General features: G+C 45.2%; 1 protein-coding gene and 1 long non-coding RNA gene across 3 annotated transcripts in view; one reads left to right on the top strand and one right to left on the bottom strand.

The window, feature by feature from the left end:
* Nucleotides 1-19,540, top strand: part of RYK (receptor like tyrosine kinase) — a 55,497-nt gene that overhangs the window by 11,846 nt on the left and 24,111 nt on the right. The window contains exons 2-8 of one of the 2 annotated variants that reach the window (XM_039556990.1): nt 5,599-5,720; nt 7,418-7,517; nt 7,836-7,970; nt 10,196-10,252; nt 10,901-11,045; nt 14,967-15,067; nt 17,889-18,023. In XM_039556990.1, coding sequence (XP_039412924.1) covers nt 7,454-7,517; nt 7,836-7,970; nt 10,196-10,252; nt 10,901-11,045; nt 14,967-15,067; nt 17,889-18,023 — 637 coding nt within the window. In that variant the 5' untranslated portion in view covers nt 5,599-5,720; nt 7,418-7,453. The remainder of the gene's footprint in view (nt 1-5,598; nt 5,721-7,417; nt 7,518-7,835; nt 7,971-10,195; nt 10,253-10,900; nt 11,046-14,966; nt 15,068-17,888; nt 18,024-19,540) is intronic. The other variant, XM_039556991.1, reaches the window with a different exon arrangement.
* Nucleotides 15,441-18,890, bottom strand: LOC109146200. Its single transcript, XR_002048097.3, has 3 exons — nt 18,719-18,890; nt 16,260-16,320; nt 15,441-15,515 (listed from the first exon to the last, which is right to left on the bottom strand). It is a non-coding gene; the product is annotated as an uncharacterized LOC109146200 (long non-coding RNA).

Below are 19,540 nucleotides of genomic sequence, written 5' to 3'. Positions count from 1 at the left end.
TTGGCCTCTCCCCTTCCTTTCTGAGCTTCTTCAGATGTTTTGTTATGTTAAACAGTGCAAAGAATGACAGACTTTCTCTGTGCTGCTGCTTAAATTTACCTTTTTGTTTGCCTTCAACTTTAATTTATTCTTTCAACTCTGTGCCCAAGGTACAAAGATGGGGAAGTTAATAATGAGATTTAGAGGTTGCCTGGGTAAAAGGGTGGTGGTTTTGCCTTGAAATCCAGGCAGAGCATTGCTCTGAACTGATTTCATGTGTGTTGGTGTAGGTTAGTCAAGTCCAAGTAAGGAGAAACCAGATCCTTCCGTGCTGTGCGTTGTCTGCATATGGACTTGTTTAGGGAGCTTTGCCAAAGCAAAGCTGCAGCCCAGCTTTTCAAACTGGTCAGCATCGATCACCAATATCCTGCTTAAACCAACAGAAGCCTTTTGGAAAAGCTGCTTTTTCTCCTCTGCATTTTGTGATATTTCTTTGTAAGATTCTCCACCCCTTTCTTTATGTTTTGCCATTTTGTGTAGAAAATTATTGAGGAGCTGCCCATTTCCTGTAGCTGTTTGTATTGCATCTGTGTTTTCCTCCTAGAGCCACCTGTTTTCTCCTTTTATTATTCCATTTAGGACACAAGACATTAAATCCATCTTGGATTTGCCCTACTTAGTGCAAAGGAAGAATTGAGCACCTTCAGAGGAACCCAGCATCTTGCAGAATGACGTTTTCCCTCCCCTCACCCACCACGAGGTTTAGGTTTAGTAGTGTACTGAGCATTCTTGAAATCTGAAGCAACTGAGAAACTAGAACTTATTTCTCTTTTCCACTGCAACCTGCTGCCTCAGCTGCTGCATCTTATGCTGCTGCTGACTTTGAAAGAGATTTACATTAAAAAAGTGAAAATTTGAGGTCGCTGCTTTAGGCTGTGTATTGACAGTGACCTGCTTCACTTGATGCCATTTTTCTAAGCTACCTACACCCAAAGAATGCTTTGGAAAAACCTTACAGTATCCAAATGAATTCACAGGACTGTTTTAGTATAAGCTCCATCTAAGTGCTGCTGCAGTCTCACCCTCCATGTGGGATACTCCTGGGCATCCTCACTAATCCAGGGAGTTAAACTCACTGAGGAGTGTTCCCCCACTTGTTCCTCTCCCTGCATAGTGCCAGCTTGACTTCTTGCACTTGGCTTGCTGAAGGCTTGAATAAGGAACGTTGCCAGGCATGTGTGAGTGTGCAAGTCCGAAGGAAAAGGGGGAAATGCAGAATTGAAGCAATTCTGAGTTAAACTCCAGCTGTCATGGTGAGACTTGGATCCCACACCCCATCAGTGAAGCACGGCTCTGGCTCTCATTGCTGTTCTCTGCAGTGCCCTGTGTGATTCCTGATGTGTCTGTACCTTCCCAGTGCCTTCCCTTGCAGCTGGAATGTGGTGCAGCTCCTGGCATCGCCGGGATCGGGATTGGCACTGGGCTCCCCTGTGGCAGCAGAACACACCTGCCTGCCTGCAGCACAGGCCGGGGCTTTTTCTCACTGGCAGGTTCAGCTGCAAATTTTTGTGTGTTTTGCTGGCCTGATTGAGATAAATTATACAGAGAGAGTGCTTGGGGAATTCAGGATTGAGTTGGGGAGTCAGTGAGGGGATGAAAAATTAGGAATGGAAGGGTGGTCTGGAAGCAGATCTGTCCTGTGGTGGGTTGGAGATGGGGAGATGGGAGCTTGCTTGTCTGGGGAGGACCCTGGTTCTTAGCTGTGCATGGGAAATAGAATTTTGTCTGTAGTTCAGTGTGAAAAGATGTGCTAGAGGAAATGTTTTAATTGCTGATAAGCTTAAAAGGGGAAATTACTGTACAGTATTGAAACACTGACTATTTCCCAAGGGCGTATCTATTGGTTTCCAGGCTTGGAGAAAGCATTGACCCAGATTGCTAGGAGAAGAAATACCTAGTGAGAAGCAATTGGAAGATACTGCCTGTGAGTTTAATCACAGAATCATGCAAAGGTTTGGGTTGGAAGGGACCTTAAAGCCCATCCCATTCCATCCCCTGCCAGGGGTGGACACGTCCCACTAGCCCAGGGTGCTCCAAGCCTCATCCAACCTGGCCTTGGGACTTCCAGGGATGGAGCAGCCCCAGCTTCTCTGGGCACCCTGTGCCAGGGCCTCACCTCCCTGGCACAGAGAATTTCTTCCCAGTATCCCATCTAACCCTGCTCTCTGGCAGTGTGAAGCCGTTCCCCCTTGGCCTGGCACTCCAGCCTCTTATCAAAAGTCCCACTCCATCCTTCTTGCAGAACTTCCTAAAGTTTGTGATCCACAAACACTGGAAGCACAGAGGATCTGCCGGTAAAGGGTCACTGCGTCCTCAGGTGTTAATCCTTCCCTAGACACTTTCTTTAGCTCCCTGATGGCAACAGGATGCTGAGCCAGACAATCTTGTGCCTTTTTTAGGAATTCAGAGCTGTAGGACAAAACCTCTGAAATTATTTTTCTGTGCCAGTCTTGAAGCATAATATTTTGAAGCAATACAGCACAACATTGATTCTCGTGCAGCTCTTACATTTTGCATGTGAAATTCATATAATTAGTGTCTCCTGTTAGAGTGGAGCTTTTTCTGGCAGTACAGGCACAAAGCATCAGTGTCCTATAGAATGAAACTATTCAGTGTTGTACCACCACTAAAGCTTAGAGGTTTGATTGATCTTCTGTAGGGTAATTTGGTTTTGTACACCTTTAGATGATATTGCACATCAAGATACTTCTGACAGCTTCAGTTAGGATTGCATTTTGTATTACTTTTTTGAAGCTGGGTTTTTGCAACAGGCAGTTTTTTTGCCATGTGCCCATTTGATTACAATAACCTGTTTCTCTACAAAGTTTTTATTAAATCAAGGATTATCATCCTGAAATTCTGAAATGTTTTTGTGAACCTCTGGTTGCTGGGACCATTTATCAACAAGAGAAGGTTTTCTTTATTCCGGAGGCAGCTTCCTTGTTCCAATTTCATTATTTCACATTGGTAATCCTTTTGTTTTCCTAATTTTAAAAACAATTTGTACTTAATGGGGCTCATTTGAATGAAGGTTATGCCTTTAAACCTTCTCATCTTGATTGGATCTAATGCCAAGTGTCTGATAGTTGTGAGCTCTTCTTCACACTCCTATGTTTTCTAACTCTTGAGTTGAGTTTCATGTATAAACATGTAGACATGTAAAATGATCTGGGCAGGGATTTTTGAAGTTTGCTGTTGCTTTTATGTGTTTTCAAAGTTGGGGGTTTTTTTCTGGGTCTGTGTTGGCTTCTCCCTCCTCGCTGGTTTGCTGGTGGATATGTTTTTGCATTTCCCATTTATTATTAAGTGAAAATAGGGACTATGTGTACAGAGAATATTGAGCTTCTCTTTTAGATACTGTCTCAGGCTGTTTACATTCAACACTTAGAGCAGCACCTGCATCTTTTTCTGCTCAACATCTTGTGCAAGAGAATTCCTTCCTGGAATTACTCCATTATCTTGATTCCTTTCATACATCCCATCTTTGGGGTTCTCCCCTTTGCCACCCCCACGTACCTGTGATTAAACTGTGGGGGTTTGGTTAAGTTTTGGGACCCTTATGAGCCAGCAGGGATTAAAAGTATTTAACAGCAACAAGAATGAAGAGGAACATCTTGGCTGCATTTCTGTAGCTTGTGGAAACAAGGTGGATTAAGTCAAGTTCTGAAATAAGAGAAAATGTCACTTTGTACTGATCCATGCCTGGCTTTTGCACTAAACAGGAGGAATTATTTCTTTTGAGCTGATGCTCCCTTTCTTCAAATACAGCTTATCTACACAGTTCAGTGGTTAGCTTGGATTTATTTTTCCTTAATTTCTTAAGAAAACCCAACCTTTCATGATTTGCTGGATTCTTGAAATGACTTCAGGATGCCTTAAATGCTGTTGTCTTGAAGTCACAGCCTCTCTAATATTCTTGACTTTCTAGCCATAAAAAAAATAATTCATGGAATCACAGAATAGTTTAAGTTGGAAAAAGCTCATCCAGTTCCATCCCCTGCCATGGGCAGGGACACCTCCCACTTGCCCAGGTTGCTCCAAGCCCCATCCAACCTGGCCTTGGACACTTCCAGGGACGGAGCAGCCACAGCTTCTCTGGGCACCCTGTGCCAGGGCCTCCCCACCCTCGCAGGAAAGAGTTTCTTCCTAATATTCCATCTAAATCTCTCCTCTTTCAGTTTAAAATCATTCCCCCGTGTCCTGTCACTGTCTCACTTTGAAAAATGTCTCCCTGTTTTTTAAGAGCTCTCTTTAGGTACTGGAAGGCCATGAGGAGGCATCCCAGAATCCGCTGTGTTCCCGTTTGCACTGTGACTGTTTGATTTGAACTCCATTCCCTCAGTGTGGACTATTCAGTGTCTGATTTACCCCGTTGTTCTCCTGGCATGTCCAAGAGCCTTGATAGCTCTTGGAGCACTGGAGGAAGAGCTGTATGAGACAAGGCCAAATGGTACTGACTGCAAATCCAGTGTGGTTTTGTCCTGGAGGATATGGAGCTGGGATTAATTTTACCCCTGCAGGGAAGCAGTGCTTACTCTACCACTAATTGCTCTTGACACCCAGGGCAAGCTGCAGGGTCCTACTCCGTGTTCAGCGTGACCTTGGATTGTGTGCTGCAAAAAATAACAGCAGCTGCAGTGTTTATAATATCAGGGTCTGTGTCTTATTTAGGGAAATGCACCTTAGTGCTCTGTAATGAATAGTATTGTGGGGCTTTCAGGTCTCTAGGTGTGTTTAAATGTTCAGAGAGCAAAGGGTAGCCACAAAGTGTTACTATTGCTGGGTGTACAAATGTCACCTCTCAGTCTGTACGAGGGAGAGTGACTTTCTACACGAGCAGACAGTGATAGGACAAGGGGGAATGGTTTTAAACTATAAAAGAGAGATTTAGATTAGATATTGGGAAGAAATCCTTCCCTGTGAGGGAGGTGAGGCCCTGGCACAGGTTGCCCAGAGAAGCTGTGGCTGCCCCATCCCTGGAAGTGTCCAAGGCCAGGTTGGATGGGGCTTGGAGCAACCTGGGTGGGACTGGATGGGCTTTAAGGTCCCTTCCAACCCAAACCCTCCTGGGATTCTGTGATCTAATTACCTTGAAGCTAATTCCATACTGCTTAGGTGTCTTGGGCTCAAGGAATGAGCTATTCCAGAAGGAATTACCTATGATTAACCGGCTGATAATCCAGAGCAGTTTGGTTTGAGTGAACACAGTTGTAAACAAAACGAGCCATGATTCCCAGAAGCAGAACAGGGGATGTTCAAGAGAGCCTGCAATGACTCTCCTGGATGTTTGTATGAAAAGTTGTGTTTCCTTCCACTATATTCCAGCTTTTACCTGTTCCTTAGGCTGTGGCACCTCTGAAGTGATTGCTCTGTAAGGCTTTGGAGCACTCTGTGAGAGCTGACGTCTGTTGACCTTGGTCTCCAAACCTGCCTTGGAATTTATGGACTGGGGGAAGTGTTTGCTTGAACTTGCTGTGGAGCTGCTGGTCCTGAAAGCTGTTTGTTCCAATGTGTTTGGTCCTGTTCTTCCCTGTCTTATTCTTCTCTTTCTCCTTACAGGTCTGGATGCAGAGTTGTCTTACGTGAGGAATGATGTGGTTAATCACTATGCCTTGTCCTTCAATCTCCTCATACCCAGCGAGACCAACAATCTCCACTTCACCTGGCATGCCAAATCCAAGGTGAGCAGGCATGACTTTTGCTCTGGGTACTTGAGACATGAGCTGTTCTGCTTGCTGAATACCCACTGCTATCTTTTAAGGGTTTTTTTCTTTGCAAAAATTAGCATATGCAATGTGTAAAATACTTACTTATATGACTGCGGGCAGCAGGTTAAGATGGTATACGTCCAAGCTGTTCCCTATTTTAGAAAGTTTAAGCACTTATTTCAATGTATTTTGTACTTCTTGCTCCTGGCAAGGTCCACGTATGCATGCAAGCCACTGGCTGTGGAATCTCTTCCTTTGGTGCATTGGACACACAGAAGGGCAGCCATGAACCGAAGCCTCTGGAAATCATACATAGAGCAATTGTTGTAGAGATTTCTAGAAACATATGCTTGGAGACATGGAGAGCCTATAAAAGCAGCATCCAGTATGTTATTACTGAGCCCTGATTAAATGGAAAGGGTTTTTATGTCACTTAATCACTATGCCTGGAGCATGCAGCAACAGCTGTCAGAGAGATTGCATATGCTCTTACATTCTGAAGCATTTCCAGTTACTTAACAATTTATTTTCATATATGAAATGATCTGTTTAGTCTCTGCCAGATGTTCATTCTGGTTTTTTTAAACTTGAGTGATGGTTGTTCTTCTGCCCTTAAGCAGGAAAGGCTGCAGGAGGAGCAGTAGCATTAAACAACTCCACCAGTGCAGGTCCTGAAGATTCCTCCTGCCACTGTTGTTCCCTTTGAGATGTAACTTGTTAAGAGAAGTGACTTTGGGCCTGCAGTGGAATTGGGTCAAGTGCCAGGCAGCCCTGATACCATATTCCACATGCACAGTGACACTTCAGTCACTTACCATTTGAGTAGGAGTTCCCTTGTCACAGCTTCAGCCGTGGGCTGCCTGCATCACTGGCCCTGCCCTGGGTTTCCTTGGGCCTGGCTGTGAATTGTGAGGAGGGATTTTGGAGCTTGTGGAGCCCTGCTTCCCATTCCTGTGATTCCACCCATCAGCATCTTCCATTCTAGCTTGGTGTAGTGCAGCTTGGAGGAGCTCAGAAACTTTGTGTCTCTTCTCTTGGCATCTTGACTGAAAAATAAATTCATAACAGAAGTGAAACCTATTATATTTTAGAAAGGGGGAAAAACTAACTATTGGGGCAAAGTCAAACAAATTCATTCAGCTGAGAGTGGAGGGGTAGGATGAATTTCCAAGATCTTGTGACTTAAGAGTAGGTCCTGTACTTTTTTTTTGAACGAATGTTTGCAGAGTCAGCTTCTTAAGTGGAAACAAAATCTTGACTATAGTTGAATAAACTATTTCTAAGCAGTTTTGTTTGTAAAACTGACTGGGGGAGGGGGAATTTTTTGAATTCTTACGGGTTTAACAAACTGACTTTTGAACAAGTAAGTTAAAAAGTATTATCAAGTGAGGTTTGTGGGGGAATTTTTTTTAATACAGCACTCTGAATTCTGCCCCAGATTTTAAGAGCAGTTTCTCTTTTGGCTTTCTTAATTTGAACTGTCACAAAAGTCTTGATACTTAAATGTCACATAAGAAACTTGCAATATGGATGCCTAAAATTACCAGCACTCCTTGAAAATAATGTATGGGTTTTTATTTTCAAGAAGAATTATGAAAAGGGATGCTGCATTTCTTTATACTCCTGGGCAGATTTCTGATGTGTTTTCTCTCTCCCAACTGTTGTTACAGGTTGAGTATAAACTGGGATTTCAGGTCCATGATCCCATGGCTATGGCTCTGCCCCAGGCCAATATTTCTCTACAAGGAGAAGTTCCTCGCACCCTCTCAGGTAAACTTCCCACCCCCATCCAGCTCATGGATGAATAATGGTTATTTAGCCACAAATGCAGTTTTAATAAAATGCTTAATAAAATTGACATAAATTAATTTTAAATCTGCATCCTTTAGTGCTCTGATAGCTGAAGTGATGAGGCGTGAAGACTAAAATAGCATTTCTTGGTATGGAGTTCTTTATAATGTGCTAATTTATGATGTTCATGATGTACTTCATGAACATCATCTCAAAAGGCCCTTATTTAAATGTTCTCTCATGCCAGTGTCTGAGAATGGCTCCCACTCCCCTGTGACCCCTGTGTTGTGTTCACAGTGTTCCGTGTCGAACTCTCCTGCACTGGCAGACTCGACTCCGACGTCACAATACTGATGCAGCTCAACTTAACAATAAATTCCTCAAAAAACATCACAGTTTTGAATTTCAAACGAAGGAAAATGTGCTACAAAAGTAAGAGATTAAGTTTCAGATATTTAAAAGTTCTTGCTGTTTAAGTATGATAGGACAGGGGAGTGGGATGGTGCATGATCCAGGACAGGAGTAAGAGAGTGAATTTTGGGGAGGATCAGAAGAAACCAGGTAAAATTCTGCCTTTCAGAGAGGAATGGGGACTTCTGGTTAAAGCAGAAGCTGGTGAATGAACAACTTTCCCCAAGAGTTCTGCTGCACTGATTGACCTTTTTATAGATATATAACAAAAAGCATTTTCTCTGTGTTTGGAAAGAAAAAAGCAGTTGCCTCAAAACTGCAACATTCTGAGGATTCAGATTGTTCTAAGAATTACCAAGAAAATCTACTTACCTTATAGATTGGGATAAAATTGGCTGTTTAGTGAGTGTAGGAGGTGTTAGTCTGTTGGATGTGAAGTACAAAATGATCTTGGGACATGATCCAGATTTTGGAAATCCTGGACTGACTCTTCTGTGTTACCACTTGGGAATCTGCAATCGTAATTTATTCTTGGATTGTTCCTGTTTACTGTTGCTGCTACCTAGAATTTTCATAGTATTTTCATAGGCATCAGAAGAAAATTATTTTGGAGAATCCCAAGAGCTGTGCCCTCCTTAAAAATGGCTGTGGTGTCCCACTCCTAGGCAGTATTGGGGGATGGCCACCTCTCTCTTTGCATGCCCCTCCTGCCTCTGTTCAGCTTCCTTGGAGCCTTTGAGGACAGTAGCTGTCATTCCAAAGGGAGGTTTATCACTTTTCTTGAGTATAAATTCTAAGGATAAACTTGTGGAAGGTATGGATGGAAGAGGCAACCATTCCTTGTAGCACATAACGTTGGGATACTCATGTTCCTTGCATTGAGGCTTCAGGAGGACCATTCTTAATTCAAAGTGTGTATCTCCTTCTAGTAAAAATGGAGGTCTGGCTGATAATGTTGATGTTTTTACCTTTATTTCATGTTTTCCTGGGTGTTTTTTCAAATACTCCAAGTGAGGGAAGTCAGCCCTGCTGATCCATTCACAGCTTACTGAGCTGTGGATGTGTGATGGGGCTTTCCATAGGCACCACACAATTCTCTGGGCGGTGAGACAGAGCCACTGCCTGAACCATCAGAAGTGCTCCTTACAAAGATCTCATTTCTGCAGGTTCATAAAAACCAAAAAAAGGCTTTGTTTGGTGTGAGTTGATTGGTGTAGAGCATACAGGGGGTTCTGATTGAATTTAATGCATAATTTAGGAATATGCAGGAACATGCTAGTGGTTTTGCTCAGGGAATTCCTGATAGTTCCTCCTCAAGTTCAAAAAAGGGATAAAAAAATAAAAACTCTGATTTTTCCCTCCCTTGGCTTTTTCCTCCCTTTTTCCTAAGCTGAACTGGCTTACCAAGGAGTGGGAAGGGACTGTGCTGTGCTGGACACAGCCGGGAGTAGGAAGGGGGATGTGCAAGTGGGATTGTGCCTTTGCAGCCACAGAAATCCATGGGATTCCCTCAGCTGCCTGCAGATCCTCAGGGGAGTTCATCTGCAGGCATCTCCACAGCCTGCATCCCCCAGGTTTGCACTGCTCCTCTTGGTAACCAGACTCAGAGGAAGCTTCATGAAGATTTACCCACTTTCTAAAGGACATGAGCTGAGCATTGGCCTCCTGCCTTCAGTTGCATATTTATGAGTATTTAAATGGATATCTCCTTTTTCATCTTGTTTTAACTCTTTAACTCCTGACTGGCATCAGCTGAGAAGGCACAGTGTCCGTGGCTGCATCTCTGATCCCTTCCTAGGATGAGCAACATTAGACTGGAGCCAGGATTTCCTCCAAAAGATCAGGGCAGTCTTGACTGAACATCCCAGGAATGATTTTCTCTCCCATTCAGAACTGATTCTGTGAGGTCTTTGTTTAGTGCCTTAGCAAACATGTATTCTGCACCTCTTCTTTCTGCTGCTTTGGACCTTGGGCAAGCTGCAGGGTTTTAGATGGATTCAGGGGGTTCAAGCTTTGCCTCACTGGACATGTGTGTCAGTGGTGAAATACCTGGCCTCCTGGGTGTTTCAGTGTGATTTTAATTCTACCATGGTTAGATATTTAAATGGAAATGTGTGGATAAGTGTAGTCTTCGAGTCAGCTCTCATTTTTGGAAAAGCACATCCGTTTTTCCATACCTGAGGCAATGTGAAGGGCTGCAATAATAAATGTACTCCAAACTTCATGGCTTTCTCTCATCTCTTTAGAGCTCGAACCAGAAGTCAAATCTCCAACAGCTGATAAAAACAGCAGCAAGGCTATCTGTAAGTAATCCTGAATGTACAACTTGGGGTGTAAAAACTGAAAAACTTGCTATGTGCTTTGATTCCACAGCTTTCCCCAATGAAAACAGTTCCCAAGTAGTCTCTGCTATACCCCTTACTGCAGTGGTTTTTTGGTAATTAATTGTTTTAACTGGTGAAGAGGAAAAAAACCTTTTCCAAGTCTTGTTAAAACTTTTGTATCACATCTGAGGGGCTCTGGTTTCCGTACAAGACTCTGATCTATTTTCTTGACCTTAGGACCTGTCTGGTTTGCTGTTCACTATTGAAGGAATAGAATGAGGTAGTTTCCTTTTCTCCCCTTCTAGCTGGAAACGTCATTGTCTGACTGTGGCTCCATAATACCCAAAATGGGAGCGTTTTTGCCAAAATGTTGTTGGAAAGCAGTGGGAAAGAGTGCTCAGTGCTCTCTTTACCTCCCACTGTCTCTTCCAGGGTAGTTGTTCTCCAGGATTCCTGATTGAACATTTGGGGTGGCTGAGGCTGCTGCCTCTCCCTGCCTCCAGCCCCTCTGCTTGTGGTGCTGTAACAAACTAACAAAATGTCGTTTCTTGGAGGTTTTAGTTGGGGTTTTTTGTTGGTTTTTCTCCTTTTCGAGGAGGATTCAGTAACTTTCCACCTCTGTTCCAGTCGATCCTGTAAACGCAGCTCCCACCACTTCGACCCGGGTGTTCTATATCAGTGTGGGCGTGTGCTGTGCTGTGATATTCCTGGTGGCAATAATCCTGGCTGTCTTGCACCTCCACAGCATGAAAAGGATAGAGTTGGATGACAGGTATGTGTTCAGGCTTTCCCAGTGTGGTTTTGGGACTCCCAGATTTGTGGGAGTTTGGTCTCAGAATGAGCACTCTGGGGTAGTTTGCAATTTCTGCTCCCAGTGGCAAGCTGTAGCAGATACTGCCTGGGTAGGGTTGTGGTAAGAGCTGTGCTGCCGAAAGGCAGCAGTTGCAGGTGCTCTGCTGTTTATGAGGTGGAAGGGTTGTTCAGGTTTTGCCAGAATATTTGTGTGGAGGGGGAAGATTCCGACAGAATCAGATCTGCAGGGATTGTCAGGATTGAAGGAAAAATTGACTTGGGCACACTGGAAAGGCAGGCTGAGAGAGCAGGGGGTGTTCATACTGGAAAAAAGAAGGCTCAAGGGAGACCTTAGAGCCCCTTCCAGTGCCTAAAGGGGCTCCTGAACAAGGGCCTGGAGTGCCAGGACAAGGGGGAATGGCTTCCCACTGCTGGAGTTCTTACCTTTATTTTACCTTAGATGGGATATTGGGAAGAAATTCTTCCCTGTGAGGGTAGGGAGGCCCTGGCACAGGGTGCCCAGAGAAGCTGGGGCTGCCCCTGAATCCCTGGCAGTGTCCAAGGCCAGGTTGGATAGGGCCTGGAGCAACGTGGGATGGTGGAAGGTGTCCCTGCCCGTGGCAGGGGATGGGACTGGACGGGCTTTAAGATCCCTTCCCACCCATAACATTCTGTGATCCACAATTGTGTGAAAACATTTGGGTTTTACTGACATCTGCAGGAGACTGAATTTCAGTTTTCCCTACTTTGATTGATTTTCCAGTGTTCACTTTGGCCTTGGGGTGCAGTCTGAGCATTACAACTGCTTGGTTTTAAAACTAATAATGTTGGGCTCTCCCAGATATATTTCCAGTCCGGAAAAACTGTAGCACATGCATGGGAAAGGGACTTGTAACATGAGTCCAAGGGCATTGGAGTGGGGATTAAACACCGAGGAGAAGGGAGGCTGGAAGAGCAGGTGGACTGAGGCTGTGTGAACAGCCTGCATCAGATGCAACTGTTCAGGAGCAGGCAGTGTGAAACTGGATCCTTTGGAAAACAGTCAGCCTGTGGGTGGTCACCCCTGTGAAAGGATATCTTGAACTAAAGGATGTCTTGAACTGCTTCTGTACTGCCTGCAGCCTCATGGAGTAGCTTTATCTTTTCATCCTCCTCTTTATCCATTCATCTGTTCCTTTCAGTTTTCTCCCTGCCACTCCCTCCCCTGGTGTCCCCAGCCCATGTGGCTTTGGTGGTGCCACTGCATCGAGCAGTTGTGGTTTCTCAGTTGATTGTAACCAAATGAATTTGTCAGCCTTCCTCAAATCCTTTGTGCCTGATTGTCTGATTGATGGGTTTTAATCAGCTGAAGGTGTTAAAGGATGTGCAGCTTGCTTTAATTCAGAAAGGAAAAACATTACATTTATAGTGTGGGATAGTGTCATCTGTGAGGTTTTGAGGTGGCCAGCCCAGCAGTGTGATCAGGTGTCCTTCCATCTACTCCATTGCACTGGATTTCTGTGGAGATACAAGGTAAAAATCCTAAAAAACCAGCTGACCTTCTGTGGAGATAAAGCTAAAAATCCATCTAATGTTAGTCCTCTTTGGATTGCAGGTGTTAATAATTTGCTCTGAATCACTGTATATCCTGCTAATAAATTCTGATAAATTCAGGGGGCTTCCCCTGTCTGTGGGAGGGGATTGGAACAAGATGATCTTCAAGGTCCCTTCCAACCCAGACCACTGAGGGATTATATGAAGTTTGTGCAGCTCCTGGGGTTTAGCTCTTCAAGCGCCATGAGATGATGACTTTTTTTTTTGAGCCTGAAGGTGCCTGGCCTGGCAGAACTGTGGGTGTGCTGCTGTGTAAAAGCTGTGCTCAGGCAGTGCCAGAGCAAAGGCGTAACAGAAGCAAAATGTGCCTGAAAATCAGGAGCTGTGGGGTTTGTTTTGAACAAACTCAGCGAGAGAAGCAACAGCTTCTCATTTGGTTGTGAATAATAATCTCAGACTGTTTCTGTAAAAGGTTTGTGAATGGAATATGACAATGTCATAAGGGTTAACGACCTCCCAGGAGCAACAGAGCCTGGAAAACCCACTGGTGCTCTTAATTTCAACCCCCAGAATTAAATAAAACCGAGGAGGGTTGTTAACTGGAAGCTCAAGTCAGGCAGCCGAGTTTACAGGCTGCACATGGATTATTTAGGAACATTGTATTGGAAAGTCCACAGCAAATGCTGCAAATCTCAGAGCAAAGGCACTGGAAGAGTGCCAAGGAAAACTGGCATGGTTTAACAGCAGGATAATGGGAGTCATTAAAGCAAGAAGGCATCATTCAAATTGCTGACAAAATATGCAAGTGAGGAAGCTCAGGAATTGAGTTAAACCTAAAACCCAGAAAGAAGCCAACCCAAAAGGGAGTTTTTCAAACTTGCAACAGGCATTAAAAGAATAAATAATTCCTTTCTCACACTTGCCTCCAGCCAAAGGAATCCGCAGGGCTGGTGGGTGATCAGGTTACAAAAGGAGTTTCCAGCCAGAGCAAGAAAAGGAAGTGCAAGTTGTGCCTTGGTGTGTGATGTGGACACCATGCCAAGACCCTCCTTCCTGGGGAGCTCGCTGCAGAGTGCATCATCCTGAAGCAGCTCATGGACACCATAGTGGGAACAGCTCAAATAAGCAGCAATAAATTGCCAGCACCAGAGAATATTCATTCAAAAACTCTGAAGGAAGTTAAAGGGGAGTAGCTAGACCAGCATCTGTGGCTTTTAGCCTTGTGCTAAATGCTGTGTTGGAATCCTGCACCTGGAAGCCAGGGAATGTGGGAATAACTGTAAAAAAATGGTTCCAGGGAGAGATGGAGGTCAGCTATAAATGAGTAAGTTTGTATTGTGAGATTCAGTAGATTCTGTTCCAAAGAAAAAATTCAGTGGGTGCATCCATGGTTATGGTATAATGGGGAAGAGTGGACTTGGATTTCTGTTTTTTAAAGGAAGCCTGGCTTCAGAGGTAGCTGTGGGCCTGGAGGGCATCACCAGCCATGTCTGACAGTCCTACAGGGGGTGGCTGGCACTGCTTGGTCAGTGCTCAGCAGCAGCCCAAGAAACATTAAATGTTGATTATTTGGCAAAGCAGAGGTGATATCCTAAACCAATTTCCTCTTTGTCCTCCCAATGCAGTCAGCAGTGGAGAAGCTTTGAAGTTGGATAAAAGGGGGGGGGATGTTTGTGTGTTTGGAGGGGGGAACATCAGAAAAGCTTCTGGGCCTGCCATCTGACCTGCTGACAGGTTTTTGGTCCGTTAGGGCTGCAACAGCCCTTTTTGTAGGGTTTTGATTATGAAAATAAGGCAGAAATCAGCCTGCTGTGGTTTAGGCTGTGGTTTACCTGTATCATGGGTACTCTGTGGCCCCCTGGTCGTTCTGCCCAAAGAAAGCATCTCAAAAAGCACATTTTAGGTGGTGCTGGAAGGGGAAGCAGGTACCCTTAGGGAGGGGAGTGACAAAGTAGGGTCAGTAGAGCAGTTTGGGCTGTAAAACAGAGCCCTCGTCTGAGTGGGACATCAGTGCCATGAGAGAAATGTGTGCAAAGCTTCTCTAGAATATAATAGCTGTTCTTGGTGTGACAGGGTGGTTCTGGTAAGGAATGTTTTGTGACTTTGATTGTTCAAAAGTGAGGAGAAGTACTAGAAAATAGAGCAAATTCTGGAAAACAAATAGGAGGGAGCTGTTCGTGCTCAACAAACTGTAGTGCCAAGATTTATGAGTTACCTGAAATATATTTTCATGTGTGCAAGACTTCAAAAACTCTGCTCATTTCAAGCCTTGCTTGGAAAATCTCCTGATTTTCACCTGGGGAAGTTAATTTGGAATGTGTTGGAGTGGCAAGCAGCGATGTTGATGTGTAATTTTGTTTCCCAACAGCATCAGCGACAGCAGCAGCTCGCAGGGGCTGTCGCAGCCCTCCACGCAGACGACGCAGTACCTGCGGGCTGACACGCCCAACAACGCCACACCAGTAACCAGTAAGTGTTAATCTAAGCACAGACCCTCCTGCCACACTGCTTTGGTGTCAAGTACAAGAGGAGAGCATGAATAATCCTCTGGCTTTGTCACTTTGCCTCTTGAATTCACACAATGTGTGTTTTATCCAGCCATGCCGTAGTCAGGAGCGAGTTCGGGGGCATGTGAGTGGTCATATGAGCATGAGACTGTGTTTGTCCCTTGGGTTATTTTCCCTGCACCCAGAGCAGTCAGCCAGCTAGGCTTCACCAGTAGCTGTGAAGCGTCTGTTCTTTAACACTGGGAAGAATCTACCTCGTGCAGTCCAAGCAGATAGAGAACAGGATGTATCCACCCCGCCCTGGGATCAGTTACCAAAGCAGATGATCGATCCCCTGTGCGTGAATCCTGTTGTTGTTACTCTTTTCATCTCCTGTTGCTTTCAGCTGTGCTTGAAGTGATACCAAGTAGCTGAAGAGAGAGAGCAGTGAGTGGAAAGGAAGGGTGGCAGCAGTTTCTATACTGATCTGGTAACTGATACCACAGAATCACAGAATATCCCAGCTGGAAGGGACGCGCAGGGATCATCCAGGCCAGCCCCTGGCCCTGCACAGACACCCCAGCAGTCCCACCCTGGGCATCCCTGAGAATGTTGCCCCAGCCTCGGGGCCGTGCCCGTTCCCTGGGGAGCCTGAGCAGTGCCCAGCACCCTCTGGAGGAAGAACCTTTCCCTGATCTCCAACATAAACCCCTCTGACACAACTCTGGCCATTCCTTGGGGTCCTCCTGTCCCTGGGCACAGAGACAAGAGCTCAGAGCTGCCCCTCAGGAGGAGCTGCAGACGGAGATCAGGTCTCTGTCTCCTCCAGGTTGAACAGACCAAGTGCTCTTGGCTGTGTTCTGAGTTAATTCTGTAGTTAATGAACGTATTTATTATCTGTGGAATTTTTACTCCTCAAATTGTTGTCTGGTGGAGGACTATCCCATCCAGCACTGCTCCAGGGAAGGGACTGTTCCAGCTGGAGGGAAGGTGGCCAGCATAGGGACACACACGGGGTTTTTTAAAGCACCCCAAAGTCTCTCCCACTGTCCTCTGATGGCACTTGGTGACAGTGACTGTCCCATCATGAGGGAGCACAGCAGAAAGGTTGTCATTACTCTCAGCCCTCCTGTGTTCTCCTTTTTTCCTCCCCATGTGTAGAAGCAGGTGTTTACCTGAGGTTGAACTGCAACTCTGGGAGAGATTTGGCTCGCTTCTAAATTGTTCTGTATCTCCCTAAAAAAAAAAGGATCTTATTTGTCACCTGAGTTCATCTTTCCCTCTCAAAGAGTTGCCTTTAAAATTTATTTCTTAAAAGCATTAAATTAAAAACAGTCTTTTAAAAATTTAATGTATGAAATGTTAAAAAAATTCCTTTTCACAGGGTTTGGAAGAGACCTTATCCTGCAGCTTATTCTAGAGCTGCTTTCCCTCTTGTCACCTGAGTCCTCCCCAGCCTTTTTATTTTCCATCTCTTAGAGTCACAGAATCATTTAGGTTGGAAAAGCCCTCCCAGATCACCAAGTTCAGCTGTTCCCCCAGCACTGCCAAGGCCACCCGTGTCCCCAAGTGCCACACAGCTTTCAACTCCCTCCAGGAGTGTGGACTCCACCAGCTGGGCAGCTGTGCCAGGGCTGGACAACGCTTTGGGGAATGGGATTTCTCCTCATGCCCAATCTAAACCTCCCCTGGCACAACTCCTGGCCCTTTCCTGTTGTCCTGTCCCTGTTCCCTGGGAGCAGAGCCCGACCCCCCCGGCTGCCCCCTCCTGTCAGGGACTTGTGCAGAGCCACAAGGTCCCCCCTGAGCCTCCTTTGCTCCAGCCTGAGCCCCTTTCCCAGCTCCCTCAGCCGCTCCTGGGGCTCCAGCCCCTTCCCAGCTCCATTCCCTTCTCTGGACACGCTCCAGGCCCTCAATGTCTTATCCCAGCTCAGGCTGAGCTGTTGATGTCCTGTCAACCTCAGGTTTTTTGTTTGGCTTTCTAAGTGACACAGGTTAATTCAGCTGAGTTCCAGTTGCTGGAATGTTGTCTCCCAGAATCCTCTGGCCAAGGGCAGGGGACCAAGCCCAGGATGATGGTTCAACCCTCCTCACCCTGCCCAGTGTGGTGGCCAATGTGCCCAAGTGGCAGCTGTTTGCTGGGGGCAGCCCTTGCTTCTCAGTGTCTCTTACCTGCTTTGGGACATGCCCAGTAGCGCTGGAAATGGTGAAAATAGGAGAAGAGAAAAGGTTGGATGTGTGAAAGAATCAAGATTGACATTCCTGGTCATTTCACAGTTGCATAATATTGTTTTCAGTAACGTTTAAATTTTGAAGAAAGTATTATCAGAGTAATTCTCAAGATTTCTCTAATGATTCATACACGTGTACAAAAATATTCCAGCTTTTCTGACTCTACTGGTGTATCCAAATGTCTGGAAGTGCCAGAAGAGGGCACTGGTAGTTTGTTAATGCCCTGCTGGGGTAAGGCATCTTCCCTGCTCCAAGTTTTCCAACACTCTATTTCCTCCTCCTGAGGGCAGTGCAGTGTTGATCACCTTCAGTACAGGAGTTTCCTTCACCTGGAGTTAATAATAAAAGTTGTTTGCATGACACTACAGAGAATTCCTGTGTGATTTCTTTCCCTGCAGATGATTATTCTTGTGGTTTTTGTTGCTTAATATTATCATCTTTCTAAAATTAATATATAACACATTTAAGACCGTGCTGCTCTGCTGTGTGTGGAGCCATAGGTGGTGCAGAGGTGAAGCCCTGTGCCTGTTCTCATTCCAAGGGTATTTATGTTGGATTGTTTGGCTCTGCTGGCTCCTCAGGTTATCCCACATTACGGATAGAGAAGAATGATCTGAAAAGTGTCACTCTCATGGAGGCCAAAGCTAAAGTGAAGGACATAGCCATCTCCAGGGAGAGGATCACCCTCAAAGACGTGCTCCAAGAAGGTATTTACAGCACTCAGACACTTCATTCCTACCACACTGTGTAGTTACATAAATAGAAATACATATTTATTGGCAGATTTTTCTGAAATCATTCAGGGATGACATTCCTGATCTTCATAGCTTTGGTGGAGGGGAGGAATGATGAGTTATGTTTGCATTTGGGGTGTGGGGGGTGGGGAAAGCAGCTTCCAGAATTCATTAGGCTGGGGGAGCGACCAAGTGTGCTCAGTAAATCGTTCAGCTTGTCTGCCTTAATGAGCTGCTCCCTGAAGTGAAGGGTGGCTGAGGAGTGAGGTAAGCAGTCAGGGCTCTCAGTCAGCAGCCAAGGTAACTCACTTTTGGGAGCTCCTACAGGAGAGCGGCTCTTAACAGCATAAAAATCAAAGCAAAACCAACCCAAAGCCCAGAAAAACTTCAATTGTCCCAATGTGGTGTCTCAGTTTGATAACTTTGATTTGGAAATCTCATCAGCAGATGCAACATTTACAGGCCTTATATAAAAGATTCAGAGATTACCTGATTGTTTTCACGGAATATCATGAGTTGGAGGGACCCACAAGGATCATCCAGTTCCTGAGTTATTCACTCTTTGTTTAATGTGCACTTCAAAAGTGTTCATGCACAACATGAATTGATTCTTGTTGATACTGAGTTTGAAAAATAGCCTTAAATATTTGGTTTTCTTTGTCACTCACCTTCATTGCTGCAATTTTGAGTCTCTGTTCCCTGAGAAATCAAACTTCCCAAAGCTGGAGATTGGAGATAATCATCCTTTGGAGACAGAATGCTTTGTGTTAGTCTGAGCAGCAATGGAGGATGTTCCCATTCTCGTTCAGTGAACCTCTGAGGAGGCAGCTCTGTGCTCACTTCCAGTGTGGGCTCTGCAAAAACCTTCCTTGGCGTGTGGGATGCGCTTTGTGTTCCTGTGGGCTGCCTGGAGCTGGGATGCTGGGAGTCATCCATGACTAGAAGTGACTCAGTGCCCCAGCAACGCTTCAGATGTTTGGTGACAAAGCTGCCCTGTTCTGCCAGATGAGGCACAAAGAGCTGTTGAATGCAGTTTGGACCCAGTTCATTCTGGGATCTCATCTCTTAGCCTCCAGCTGTTAATTTGAGTCCCAAGCTTCGAAAGTTAATCACAGAGTCATTAAGGTTGGAAAAGCCCTTTAAGGTCATGAGTCCAAACACTCCCCCAGCACTGCCAGTTTCAGCCATGTCCCCAAGTGCCACATCCACATGTCAGAGGACTTAAAAGACCTGACCAATTTTAGGTCAGGATCGCAGCAGTGTTGGGTCTCTGCCACTGAAGAACAAAAGAGCTTCAGAGGGGAAGAAGGGGATAAAGTAAATGTGTGCATGGAACTCAGATACATTTTATGGATCTGGGCCACAGATTAATTTTAAACTTCAAGTAGTTTCCGTAGCTTCACCTGCTTTAACATTTTGGAAATATGTACTTAGGCACTTTCCTCGAAGTGTTCAAGAACCAAGACAGGAGGGTTTTAGTTGCTTCAGTA

The sequence above is a fragment of the Corvus cornix genome, chromosome 9 (genome assembly GCF_000738735.6).
Source record: "Corvus cornix cornix isolate S_Up_H32 chromosome 9, ASM73873v5, whole genome shotgun sequence".
NCBI lineage: Eukaryota > Metazoa > Chordata > Aves > Passeriformes > Corvidae > Corvus > Corvus cornix.
Note: the sequence above shows the minus strand (reverse complement) of the source record. Positions and strands in the feature narration are given on the sequence as shown.